The sequence below is a fragment of the Pleurodeles waltl genome, chromosome 1_2 (assembly GCF_031143425.1).
Source record: "Pleurodeles waltl isolate 20211129_DDA chromosome 1_2, aPleWal1.hap1.20221129, whole genome shotgun sequence".
Taxonomy (NCBI): Eukaryota; Metazoa; Chordata; class Amphibia; order Caudata; family Salamandridae; genus Pleurodeles; species Pleurodeles waltl.
The window spans coordinates 192,056,141-192,068,474 of record NC_090437.1 but is presented as its reverse complement, the minus strand read 5'-3'; the positions used below and the strand labels follow the sequence as shown (position 1 = coordinate 192,068,474).

General features: G+C 46.9%; 1 protein-coding gene across 3 annotated transcripts in view; it reads right to left on the bottom strand.

The window, feature by feature from the left end:
• Window positions 1–12,334, bottom strand: part of GNE (glucosamine (UDP-N-acetyl)-2-epimerase/N-acetylmannosamine kinase) — a 278,480-nt gene that overhangs the window by 91,411 nt on the left and 174,735 nt on the right. For all 3 annotated transcript variants that reach the window (XM_069237640.1, XM_069237648.1, XM_069237655.1), the window contains exon 8: window positions 1,473–1,602. In XM_069237640.1, the coding sequence (XP_069093741.1) occupies window positions 1,473–1,602 (130 nt within the window). The remainder of the gene's footprint in view (window positions 1–1,472; window positions 1,603–12,334) is intronic.

Genomic DNA, 12,334 nt, shown 5'->3' with positions numbered 1-12,334 from the left:
CTACGAGAGCGGTGAGTCTTGTTCAAAGCTGGATAAACTCATTTGTTGGGCCACATGATCCAATCAGTCTCTTCAAACGAAAAAAAGCATCTCAAGACATAGCAACCGACATAATGAATGAATGACTTAAAATATCACCAATTTTGCACAAAGAAGGGTGAGATAGACAGTCATCAACTTCCACCTTGGAGGGACTGTCTGAAGAAAGATGCCGAACGTGTAAATTATCAACCCGCTATAAGCAAGAGATGTCTCCTGAATGATCCACCGACATCTAGTCCAATTGAGAGAGAGGGTGGAAGTTGGAAAAACACGAGGGAGCAGAGGAACTGGTAGTGGACAGGATGAAGGGGCAGCCAGCACCTCAGGCTGCGTTAAATCTACCAGCTTGAAACTTTATTAGGAACTGCAAAATGCCAGCATGTGTCTGTTCCCTAAATGTCCTCGAGTGCACTGACGTGCAGACTTCCCGCCTGTGAAAATCACACAGATGCATAGAACGATGACACCTATTTAGAAGATGACGACAACGAATGTCAATGATAAAACTGTGTTTATGTTCACTCTTGACATACATTTCCTATGTAAAATGTGACAGCTATTATTCTTTGAAATTGTAAGTGAAAATGAAGCATATAAACTATATTTGAGAAATACAATGACGTTTTATTGTTATTACTTTAAGGACTACATTATTATTACAATTAATAATCAATTATTTTTAAATTGTATTGAATTTAACCAATGTGGTGGAATTAGATTCAGTTTTCCACATATTATGTTGAATTTGCATGCTATTTATCAAAATCATGAAAACCATTATTTCTTTCGGCTATGGTCGCTAATCCAATAATATCAGGCAAAGAGTGATGACTTGTTATCGCATATTTTCCATCTCTAGGCATCCCTATCTTGCAAAAAATCATGTTAGAACCCATCCCCCGAGTGGTACCCATGGCCTAAATTTGGTGTCCTAGCTCATGGCCTTATTATGGATGTGGTATACTTGACATGTAACCCACCATCTGTTGCTTCATTTACAATAAAATGTAGCTCAAACAGTTCAAATGTTACTTTAAACAGTATGTAATGTAGCCTACTTGAAGAGCATCTATAAAGGTTAACTTGTCACCCATGGGTTACTAGCTGCTACGCTCTGGGTTTAAAATGGCACGAATTATGAGAAATCATTACTTTAACACTATTCATATATATTAAAATGACAAAACAGAGAAATAAAACTGCATATAATTTGCTGCATTAAGCAAATAATTTGCAATTTCCTTCTGCATAATAAAGTCAATGTTGCTACCTAATTTGATCCTCGCTTTGCCTAAAACTTTCAGTGGCCCTGTCTATAGTTATGTTATTTTAATCCTGAAAATCACTTAAATCATTGGAACAGTTTCATGGTGCTAGAACAAGAACTTTCATAGCAACCTTCACAAGAATTTTAATTTGTAACAACTCACCTACACCAAGAATCCTGCAGTTGAGATGTACAGCTTCTGAGGCTGCCTCCACACACATCTTCAGGATAAGCTCCATGCGATCTTCATAGGTTTTGGGATTAGGCTGGACATATTTCTTGACAATTACACCCTGAATGGGGAGAACCGACAAACCGTTCAAACATGTGCAAGAGCTAATATGCATCAGTCCCAGGAATAGCTTAGTGATGCAGGTCCGGATTTATTAAGGACTTGGGTTGTCTTTGTGTCACGCAAGTCATACCAAGGCAACACAAGTCCTTAAATGGAATTTACAAAGCCATGCAAGGGACTATTAGTGTCGACTTGTGTGACTTTGTAAAGAAAGGTAATGCAACGCAGTGGCTTGTGCTGTGTTTTGTTACATTTCATTGTGGTAGGCATTCCATGGATGGGGGTGTTTCCATGCATCCACGCATGGAATTGGACTCAACCACAGATTTACTAAATATTAGTACACCTGGGACTGCACCAAAATTGTGTGCCTACCAGAGAGGAGTAATGAGGAGAAGGAACTTGTTACTTACCCCGTAAGCATCTGTTAGTGGCATGTAGTGCTGCAGATAGATTCACTTGTTGTACATACTCCTGCAATCTAGTTTTGGGCTCAGATGTGTGCAAGTTGTTTTTCTTTAAATAATTATTCTCGAGTCACAAGGCAGTAGCTTTTGTGTAACAGGTTTGGATGCATTTAACTATCCATCTAGCTATTTCTCATATTTATAAGGCCTTTCCCTTATGCTGTTCAGAAAAAGCAACAAACAGCTGCTTGGTGTTCCTAAATGGTCTTGTTCTATCTATATAGTACATGAAGGCCTGTCTGGCATCTAATGTATGAACAGCCCTTTCTGCAACAAAGTCAGGTTGTGGAAATAAGACTGGAAGCTATATAGACTGGTTAAGGTAGAAAGAAGACCACCTTAAGAAGAAATTTAGGATTGGTACGGAGGACCATCCTATCTCTATGAACCTGAAAGAAAGGGCCCTCCAATTTTAAAACCTGGAGCTTAACAAACCTTAGTGATGCGATAGCTACTAGAAAAGCTACTTTCCTAAACAGAAACTGTAAGGGACATGACTGGAGGGGACTGAATGGGGTACCCATAAGTCTTGTGAGGGCAATACTAAAATTCTACACCAGGGTGGTAGGCACTCCGGGAGGAATGACTCTAGTCCCTCCATAAAATCTTTGACGACTGCAATCCTGAAGGACAAGCCATGTTGCCTAATTGGGAGATATGCAGCCATAGCTGCCAGGTGTAACCGAATGGAGATGAAGTTTAAACCACATATTTGGAGGTGCAGGAGGAGGGTTATTCAATGTGGTCAATGTAGCAGACACGAGTTGTGGGCCTCCACATTTCCTTATGAATATTCATGCATTCTAGAGGTAGACTGAGATTACCAGATTTTAACACCCGAGGAGCCACATCGCAAGGTTGAGACTCTTGGGGTCAAGGTGTCTGATTTCTCCATGGTTCTGCCTGAGGTATGGCCTGTTTGGGAGCCTCTTGTGAGGAACCACTGAAAGTTTGAGGAGAGTGGTGAACCAGGGTTGCCTGGACCAGGTGGGGGCCACTAGGATGAGGGTGAGGGAGATCTTACAGCAGAGAGCCCAGCACCAGATGGACTGAGCTAACAGGGAAACCTTAAGGTAGCGGGTGTCTCCCTGCTTCTGCATGTAATACATGACTGTCATGTTGTCTATCTGTATGAGGCCTACATTGCCTACTACGTGGGAATGGGGGGTCTTGAGGACTAGATGGACAGCTAGCAGCCCCAGGTAGTTGATGCGGAGGTCCCTGCAAGTGGCAGCCCCACTAGTCCTAGATAGTCAGGTCTTGTAGTTGCACATTCCACCCACTGAGGGATGTGTCCATTGTCACTGCGATCTGCGGAACTGGGTTGAGAACAGGCAGCTCCCCCCACCCCAAAACAAGTTGCTTAAGTTCCACCACTGCAGAGAGTGATGAGAGCGGGAGCTGGTCACACCAAATCTTCCCAAATACCCTCCTTTTGAGACCACTAAATGTGTTAGGCATTCCTGCAGTGGATGCATGGTAAATCTTGCGTGGGGTACTAGGACGATGCAGGATGCCATCATGCCTAGCAGGCGGATACCTGTCTGTAGTGTGACCTGTTAGTTTGGCTTAAAAAGAGGCAGCAACGCTGAGAAGACTGGTATCTTGCTGGCCTGGGATATGCCAAGCTGACCTCCAAACTGAGAATGGCTCCCACATAGGGTTGAATCTGAAGGGGTTGGTGATGGGACTTTACAGTGATGATGGTGAAGACCAGTTTGTGCAGCAGGTCTAATGTGGCTTGGGTGCAAGCCTGGCACTGCAGTTGCATTGCACACTTTAATAGCCAACTGGCCAGGAAGGGGAACACATGGATGCCCTGTCTTTGTAGGAAAGCTGCTACTACTGCAAGGCATTTTGTATAAACTCTGGGTTTGGTGGTGACGCAGAAGAGCAGCCCTTTGAACTGTTGATGCTGACCTCTTACCCCTTCCCACTCACCCGTGAGGAAGATTCTGTAAGGCGCCCAAGGCTTTCGCCAGCATCTCATCAACCTGGGGCCCAAAAAGATGTTCCTCATCTCATCTCCAGCATCTCAAGAGAAGATGCTGTTTTAAACCAGAGCCAGGCATGCCCCCAGAGGGGGGGAAGAGTAGAGTTAATCCCCTGAGCAGCAGTGTTAGCAGCATCCAGGACGCACCTGACGGTTGTGGTGGCAATCAGCTCGCCTTCTGTGAACAACTTGTGTCCCCTTTTACAGTGCTCCTCTGGGAGGTGTAGGAGGAGCGCCAACATTTCGTCCCTGTGGGGCCGGTCTTATCTAGGGAGCAAAGCAATAGAATTGGCGATGAAGCAGTGCCTGACAGACTGTGCCACAACTAGTTTACCTTCCTTGTCTATCCTTTTACTCTCTTTGTCCAGCAGAGGAGCATCACCGGTGCCCTGAGCGTTCTAAGGGGGATGCTTTGTATTTTTTTTCAACCCATGGGGTAATAACCTGGGCTTTGACCAGCTCCTAGAGTATCCCATTCAGCATAGGCAGACACTGCATGGAGCCATGAGCGAAGAAAGAGTCTCAAATAGGAACTCCTCCTCATATTGTGGTGTAAGCAGCAGTCCTACATAAAACATCATGGTGAGAGAAGGTTTCATCTGGCAGAGAAGGGCAAGCAGGGTAGAGGTTTTTGATCAGTATCTGCAGGTGGATCTATATTATATGAGTCCCAAGGATCTCACTGTGGGGGAACGTCATAAGTGTCCCATCCTGCTTGTTCACCCGTGTCAGAATGTGAAGACTCCTGTGCAGTGTAAGATACTGGGTGAGGTAAAGAAGGAGGTGGGGAAGGTAATCAAGGGGGTCTGGGTGGAGCGTACGAGGGTGGAGGCAGTCCAGTGTCAAGATGACTGGTGGCTTTATCCTGCTTCTTTCTCTGCTTTGGGTGAGGAGGGGGCTCCAGAGCTTCTTCAAAGCTGCACTGTTTCTTAGGAGGCCGAAGATTGTGAGTTGGTCTTCTGGTCGGAGGAGAGTGTTTCGGGTCTGGTGCCAAGGCAGACTGTTTCAGATCCAATGGTCGGGCCGAATCAGGAGTGGGCGGAACCAATGGCATTGGTTTTAGGATTTTCCTTGGTGCTGAGCCAAATCTGGGTGTGGTGTCCAAAGCTGACTGTCATTGCTGACCATGGCCCGAAGGCAGTGGTGGCTTAGAAGCCTGCCTCTGCGAGTCCAAAGAAGCTGAATGCCTTTTGGGAGGTAGGACCTGGAGTGGTACAGAGGTGGAGGAAGAGCTGTACTCACAAACCTGTTGAGCTGATGGCGGTCTTCAATATCAAGGTCAGAGTCTGAACTCTCTTCAGGCAAGAAAGCGTCCTCGTCAGCAGCCAAAGGCTCAGGATGATGTCCCCCCCCCTCGAAGTCCTGGTTGTCGAAGAGGTCTGGATTATCTTCTCAACTCCAGCGCGACATCTCGATTCAACGTGCCCAGTGGTCTTAAAGGATCTTCTCTGAACAAAAGGACGACACATGTTACAAGAGGCCTCTTCGTGCTCAGGTGAAAGGCAGAAATTAGGACCTGGTGGAGATCGACCAGGGGTAGTCCAGACGACACAGAGGGCAGTATCAAAAGGGCATCCATTCTATCACAGATAAGGCATGGTGTGAGCAAAGAGAAGGGAAGAGGCCCTGGTGGGCAAAGCCCCACCAGGGGCCATATTCGACTGGCATACTGTCCTGAACGTAACTGGAATCATCAACCCAATCCAAAAGAAAAGGGGTAAACGTGACAGAAAACAACACAGATGGAGATATTGAGCAAAAGAAAAACTAACACTATTGATTTGGAGAACAGAACAAGTCTGAACCTAATGGTGGAAAAAAAAAACAATCTAACAATGGAGCCGATGACTATGCGCATTGCAAGCAAGAGGTGGAGTCACACTACCTCATGACTGGAAAATAATTCTTCAAGGAAAAATAACTTGTTCACATCCGAGCCTAACACTTGAAGGCAGGAGTATGCACAGCATGCATATCTACAGCCATATATGCGTCAAACATATGTTTATTACTTCTCATTACTTCCTCTTCCTGTGTGTGATGCATACTACATCATGGACAGAAAGAGGAAATTGCCTCTTAGTTTTGTGGAGCTAATTAAATTGAGCAGAATTTAACATAACACAACAACCACACAACGTGCATACCCCACCATATGAAGGCAGTGCTTCCACACCAATCCAACCCCACCAACCCCAACTAGTGAGAACAAACTGGTCCCGTCCCAAGGTCTAGCACTTATCTAACTACCAACTAGCAATCTCAATATGCAGGAGCAGGGCAACACCTACCAGGCCTTAAATCCAAAAAGGAAAAGTCATCACTTGGAGCTGCAATGCAGCTACCCCATCTGTCCCTATCTAAGTTACTCAGAGCCAGCCACATCTATGCTCGCACTTATTTCAAATAAAGACTGTACATGTCCCATTTCAACCCTTCAGAATTCCTCTCTGTAGGAGCTGTCCCAGTCCCTCAGTAGTTCCACACAGACCACTCCTCAGTCCTCAACGCAGACCAAGCACCATCAATTCCATCCTTTGTGTCAGCAGTCAACCAACCTCCTCAGTGTCCACTCTGTCTTCAGAAGCACCCTCTTCGTCCTGCTCCCCACCACTCTCCATCTCTTTACTCCGAGCACCATCCTGCAACAACATAACTCTCGGTTTAAGTTGGATCATCTGCATACCTATCCTGGAGGAAGAACCACCTTCCCCGCTTTGGCCACCTCACAGGCAGAGCCGAGAAGTCCCTTCTTGCTGCCAGTACTCTATCACATACCTCCAGCCAGGACCATACCTCACCAAAGAAGAGGGTTTTGCCATCAGCAATCACTTTAAGTTAATGCTGGGTGTAGGCCTCATGGCCCTTAACATCTGCTTAACTTTCTGAAAGCACTTTCACTGCATCTGCACTTTGTGCGCATAGTTCGGAAAGATGGCAATGTTATGATTCTCATATTAAAGCTCACCTGTTGTCTGGCCACCCTCAGAATAATGTCTTGATATCTATAGTTGAAAATCCCTGTTATTATAGCTCTCAGAACACCCAAGGCGATGGCAGTGCACCAAGGCCCTATGAGTTCTCCCATGTTTGAAGTGGGAGAGAACGATGCAGGAAAGGCAGTTATTTTTTATAGCCAGTTCTCCACGAGGCACTCTTTGCTCTCTCCAGAAACCTCAGAAGCTAAAGGTTGTTCCTTCTGGATCGTCCTTCCACATTCCAGCTCTATTTTCCAGTGTTGCAGTGGCACCCATCAGGTGTGACGCTTGTTCTTTTAAGTATGCGACTTTCCTCTGCAGATCTGTGAACATACATTCAGCTGTCATGAAACGCTTTCCCATTTTGCGGAGGTCCACTCGGAGCAGCCCAAGATCAATTGGCACCACATCTATCTTCTCCTCCAAAGCCACTATAGAGTCCTAAACAGCCTGCAGCAACGCCACGTTAGTCGGCTCATCTTCATGCCCTGGTGCCTCCACCAGTGGCCCTCGTGGGAGGCCCCTGTGCAGTGGTGTATTGGCTGATGGCGTTGCACTGGTACCACATGGCCAGCTTATCCTTCCCCATCGTGTATTTTCTAGGGTCTCCCTCTCTCTAAATGTTCCTCTCCAGATACATGACCAATTCTTTCCATAGCATCCAGCACCTCACCTGAGCTGCCAACCAAGTACCACGTCACAGAGCAAGGCTATCAAAAGGCTCAGACCAAGCAGTCTACTGTTCTTACCCAGCTCCATCACTAAGCCTGGCCTTCAGGTGGTCCAGCTGCATAAGAGGCCTTCAGCCCGGCAGCTACTCAACAGTACGCTGTTCATTCTTATGGGGAAACACCGGAATAAAAGTACCATCTCTCCGCCGGTTGCTGCAACAAGCGCCACTGTTACACCTCCTTCACCAACTCAGTCTAATGGGACCAGGACCCCCCCACTTCAATCATGGCTTACCTTAAAGCAGCAGGCCGTCCTCCAACCCCAGTGCAGCACCAGCATGCAGCTGGAAGCACTATAAATATCAGGGGCAATACCAGGAACTCCCAGGCTCTTACGTACATTAGCTAGACCAACTGTCCTTCTCCAGTGCATCAGAGTTATGTCCTGGCAGTGCCCCAGCACCAATATTTGTCACCCTCCTGCTTATAGTAGAAGCCGGTCCTAGTGGCACTTTTGGCACTGTCCACGAGCACCACCTACCTCTTCAATTGCCTGGGACACTCTTCCTCTGCCAGCCATAGCAGGCCCCGGCAGCCTCAGATTTTTCAATGTCCTCCACTCTGGGATTCATTGGTGCTTCTTTCAGTGGTCCTGCTCATACCACAGTCTACTACCAACTCCCTTCTTGAGTCCATCAGCCATTCGGACTGGGCCTCACCTGCAGGTACTGGAGATCTTCTTCAATACTCCACGCCTCACAGTAACCGGCAGGCTCCATAACTTCAGGACACCCCGCTCAGTGCCTTTTTGGTCTTCCAGTGGAGAAGGGGGAATGGGGCAAGTTGCTATCTGCGGGGCCTCAGGCACCCTATGCAGGACCTTCTTTGCTGCACTGCTCGTGATTATGCAGGATTTCAGTTAGGGGCAGCGGAGCACTCTAAGAGTGCATTCGATTTGCTATCTTGGTTGGCCACACCCCCGTCATGGGCCACATTAACTGAATTTAGTCCAGACTTTATATTTATCTGGATGCAGGATCCTCATCTTTAATCCACTTTCATCTTTATAAGGCTGCTTGGAATGAGGGCAGGTTATATCATTGTAAATTGTCAAGATAGAAAGCTGGCATAATTTCCTTCTTCTCCAAGTGATATTCATTGATAAATATGGATGCTGAATAGAACTGCAAGCTTATCCACAAAAAGAAGCAGCGATAAGTGTAAATCCTAAATCAGTGACACAGGATTCACAAAGAGGCTTGACACCGGTGAACTATTGATTATTACTGGGAAAACATTCGGATCATAGCCTGAATATCCTTAACTCACCATTCTGGAGGATGGGCCTGAAACTGCACTGCGTTCAGAATGCTCTATTGAAAAGGAGCAAGGTGTGACTTTGGCATGTTGATAATGAACCCAACATAAACTGCATGGAAGTTGGAAGTGGAAGTTTGCATCCTGAAAGTCCCCACTACCATCCAGTATCTGGATCAAGGGCAGAAAGAACTGGAAACAACGTTAGCATCCTAAAATTCTCCTTCTTCAGAAATAAGTTGAGGGCGCAGGTCTAAAACAGGGCGAAGGCCTCTATCCGTCTTGCACACCAGAAGGTAGTAAAAATAGCAACCAAAGGCTACTTCTGAAGCAAAGGATGCTCTTGTTGGCGTCTATGGCGAAAAAGCCTGTACTTCCTGTTGGGGCATGGAAAGGTGGTCCTCTGTCTGCTGGTTTGGGGATGTTACATGGGCGGTGGGGTTTCTAAGAAAGGATGGATTAACCCCACTAAACAATGTGAAGTACCCACTTGTCTGATGCTACGGGCTAACAGTGGGGCTGGTGATGTTGGATCCTGCCACCCACTGAGTGCTCATGATGGTAAGAGAGCAAAATATAGGGGTTTTAAGGCTGCAGCTTTGGCGGATTGGGTAGATCTCTAGTTGTGTGTGCCACGAGGCTTGTGGAAGCCACGGCCATGAAAGGCAGAGGAACCTGTGGGCCTGGGAGGGACCATTACTGTGGACAAAGAAGGAGTGAAAGGAAAAATGGGGCTGATGTGCAGCCATGGAAACCCAGTAACAGGGCATTGGCCCGGCTGTCCTTAAACTGCTCCTGTGCGGAATCTGACTTACCACCAAAGAGGCAGGTGCCTTCAAAGAGCATGTCCATAAGAAATACATGGAAATCCCCTGAAAAGTAGATCACAGACAGGTGTGGTGTCTGCATGCCCACTGACAATGCATTCACTCTGCCTAGTGTGTCGGTCATATCCAGTATGCAGTGAATGGTGAACTTTTCTGCATCCCTACCATTGACAATATCCTCTGTCAGTATGACTCCAGCCTCCTGCATGACTGTGGGCAGAACTTGCGCAACGAAAACCTAAATTGTGTAGGTGTATTGGCACAAGAGGCATGCAGAGTTCAGCAAACGCAGTAAAAGGCTAGCAGAAGAGAACATCCTCTTGCCAAATGTATCCAGCCTCTTGGATTTCCTCAACAATGGGGTGGTAGGGAACATGCCAGGGTTAACTTTGTAGGTGGAGGCCTGGACAATCAGACTTTATGGGGTCGGGTTCTGGGGTAGGAAAGATGGATGGGTCCCCAGGAGGAGAGCTATGACCGCAGAAATTGTCCTGTGCACAGGAGCCCCTTTGCAGGCTTGGCCCATAAAGGACAGATAGCTGATTTAGCCAGGAGTTGCCCCCAGAAATCCTATGTCAAGACGTTTGTCTTGACTGCCACGGAGGGCAACATAAGGTCCAGGACCTCGGCTGCTTTCCTCACCACCCTGGAAAAGATCCTTCCTCTGCAGCCACACTAGGAGGAAAGACTCGACCAGTGTCTGGGGGTCTGTCTAGACCACTGATATGCTGAAGTTCATCATACCAAACGTCCTAGGGCTTTTCTAGGGGATTCTGGTACCCACAGAGATCCACAGACCCTCACCAATCATACTCCTCGCAGGGCCTGTCGGAAAAACAGAAGGATCCGACTCAGAAGGTTGAGATCTGGCTAGTGCTGGAGTCGACGTTGGGCAGTGCAGATTCAGCTCTGTATCAGAGTTGGGTATGATGATGGGGTTTTCACTGTTATGGGGCACTGGCAGTGCTGGGTACGATGCTACTGGAACTGGCTCTTTGAAAGATAATGATCTCGTGACCAGCGACGTCTGGATCTAGCACTGGATCCAGGGGCCAGACTGGCTCCGAGAGTGGACCTGTCAGCGGTAATCCAGGGAAGGTCCCTGCCGAAACCATGAGGCCCACTCCAGAAGGGTCAGCCCACCCAAAAATGAGGTGCATAGCCTCGTAAAATTCACGTCATTAGGTGGAGGTCTCTATAATAGCTTTGGGAAACTCGGGGAGGTATGAATCGGACCCAGAGGCAGGCTCTGCAACTGACATGTGGAAGCGAGGCCTAGAATGGTGATGTTGTTCCTGTGCCTCATCTGATGACTTTGATTGGTGCAGCGAAGTCGAAGAGCACGTTGACTTCTTGGATTTCTTTTATTTTTTGTGTGACTTACCTGATGACTTTGAACGCAACGAGGAGTGCCTGGAACAGCGTGGGACCCTCTATGCGACCTGGAGCCGGAGTGTCGCATAGTCAACAGCATTGGGGAAACCAAAAGTGTCAGGGATCACTCCTGCAGTGTCTTGGAGCTCATGGCGCGGCAGTCCTCACAGGTCTGAGTCATGGCTCAGCAGCATGCACATGAGACGAACCAGGTGGGGTCTGTCACAGACATCTGCCTGTGATACGAACCACAAGGTTTAAACCCCACAGGTTTTTTGGGTGATATTCTCGCACACTGGGAACCAAAGTCTCAAATGAAGTTGACAAAACGTCAAAACAATTTGTCCATAAAATGGACAAAGGTAGCTCTCTCCGGATCTGGGTTAATTGCACAGATAGAAAAGAACTGATGTAGGTGCGCTGGGGAGGTGCCTATATAGGCATTGCACACATCACTTTTGATGATGCAGGCGCAGAGCTGAATGATGCCACCTACTGTGGTACTGCTTGAAAATTTCTAGACCCAGTCTGACACCTAGGGAATAATCTAAGGTAGGGAATATGTAGCCAGAAGTCTCCATTAGATCGTGAAAATGTATTATAATTCAATTACAGTGGTTTTGTCTAGATTTACAATGTTGCATAAACTAAAAATATCCAAGAACAAGGAATTAAGAACCTAACTCAGTTAAATCTTCAGCACAGTGACACTGTGGCCTCTGCAACTGTGTATACAACCAGATAAAACCCAATCACTGGTTGCAGACGTTTCAATAACTTTCAGTCACTGTTCCACGCCCGGCTTTGTGTTATGGGATTCTCTGGCTTATCACTTGCTGTTGACTCTGGTCTTCCTGAAGCAGATGAAGCGGGACAATTTTACCCTCTAGAAGCTAACATTACCTGCTTTTTCAAAGCCTTGCACAAATCGAGCACAATCCTACTGCAAATCTTGAAAGGACTAGCCTACAAACCCTAATTCCAGTGTTATTCACAGAAGGTGAACTGACCACAACCAACCTTACGGCCCTTGCATACATTTATGGGTTCCAGCTTTGGAAGTTTCTTCCCGTGACAAGGACACTCCACACTTTCCAGAAATA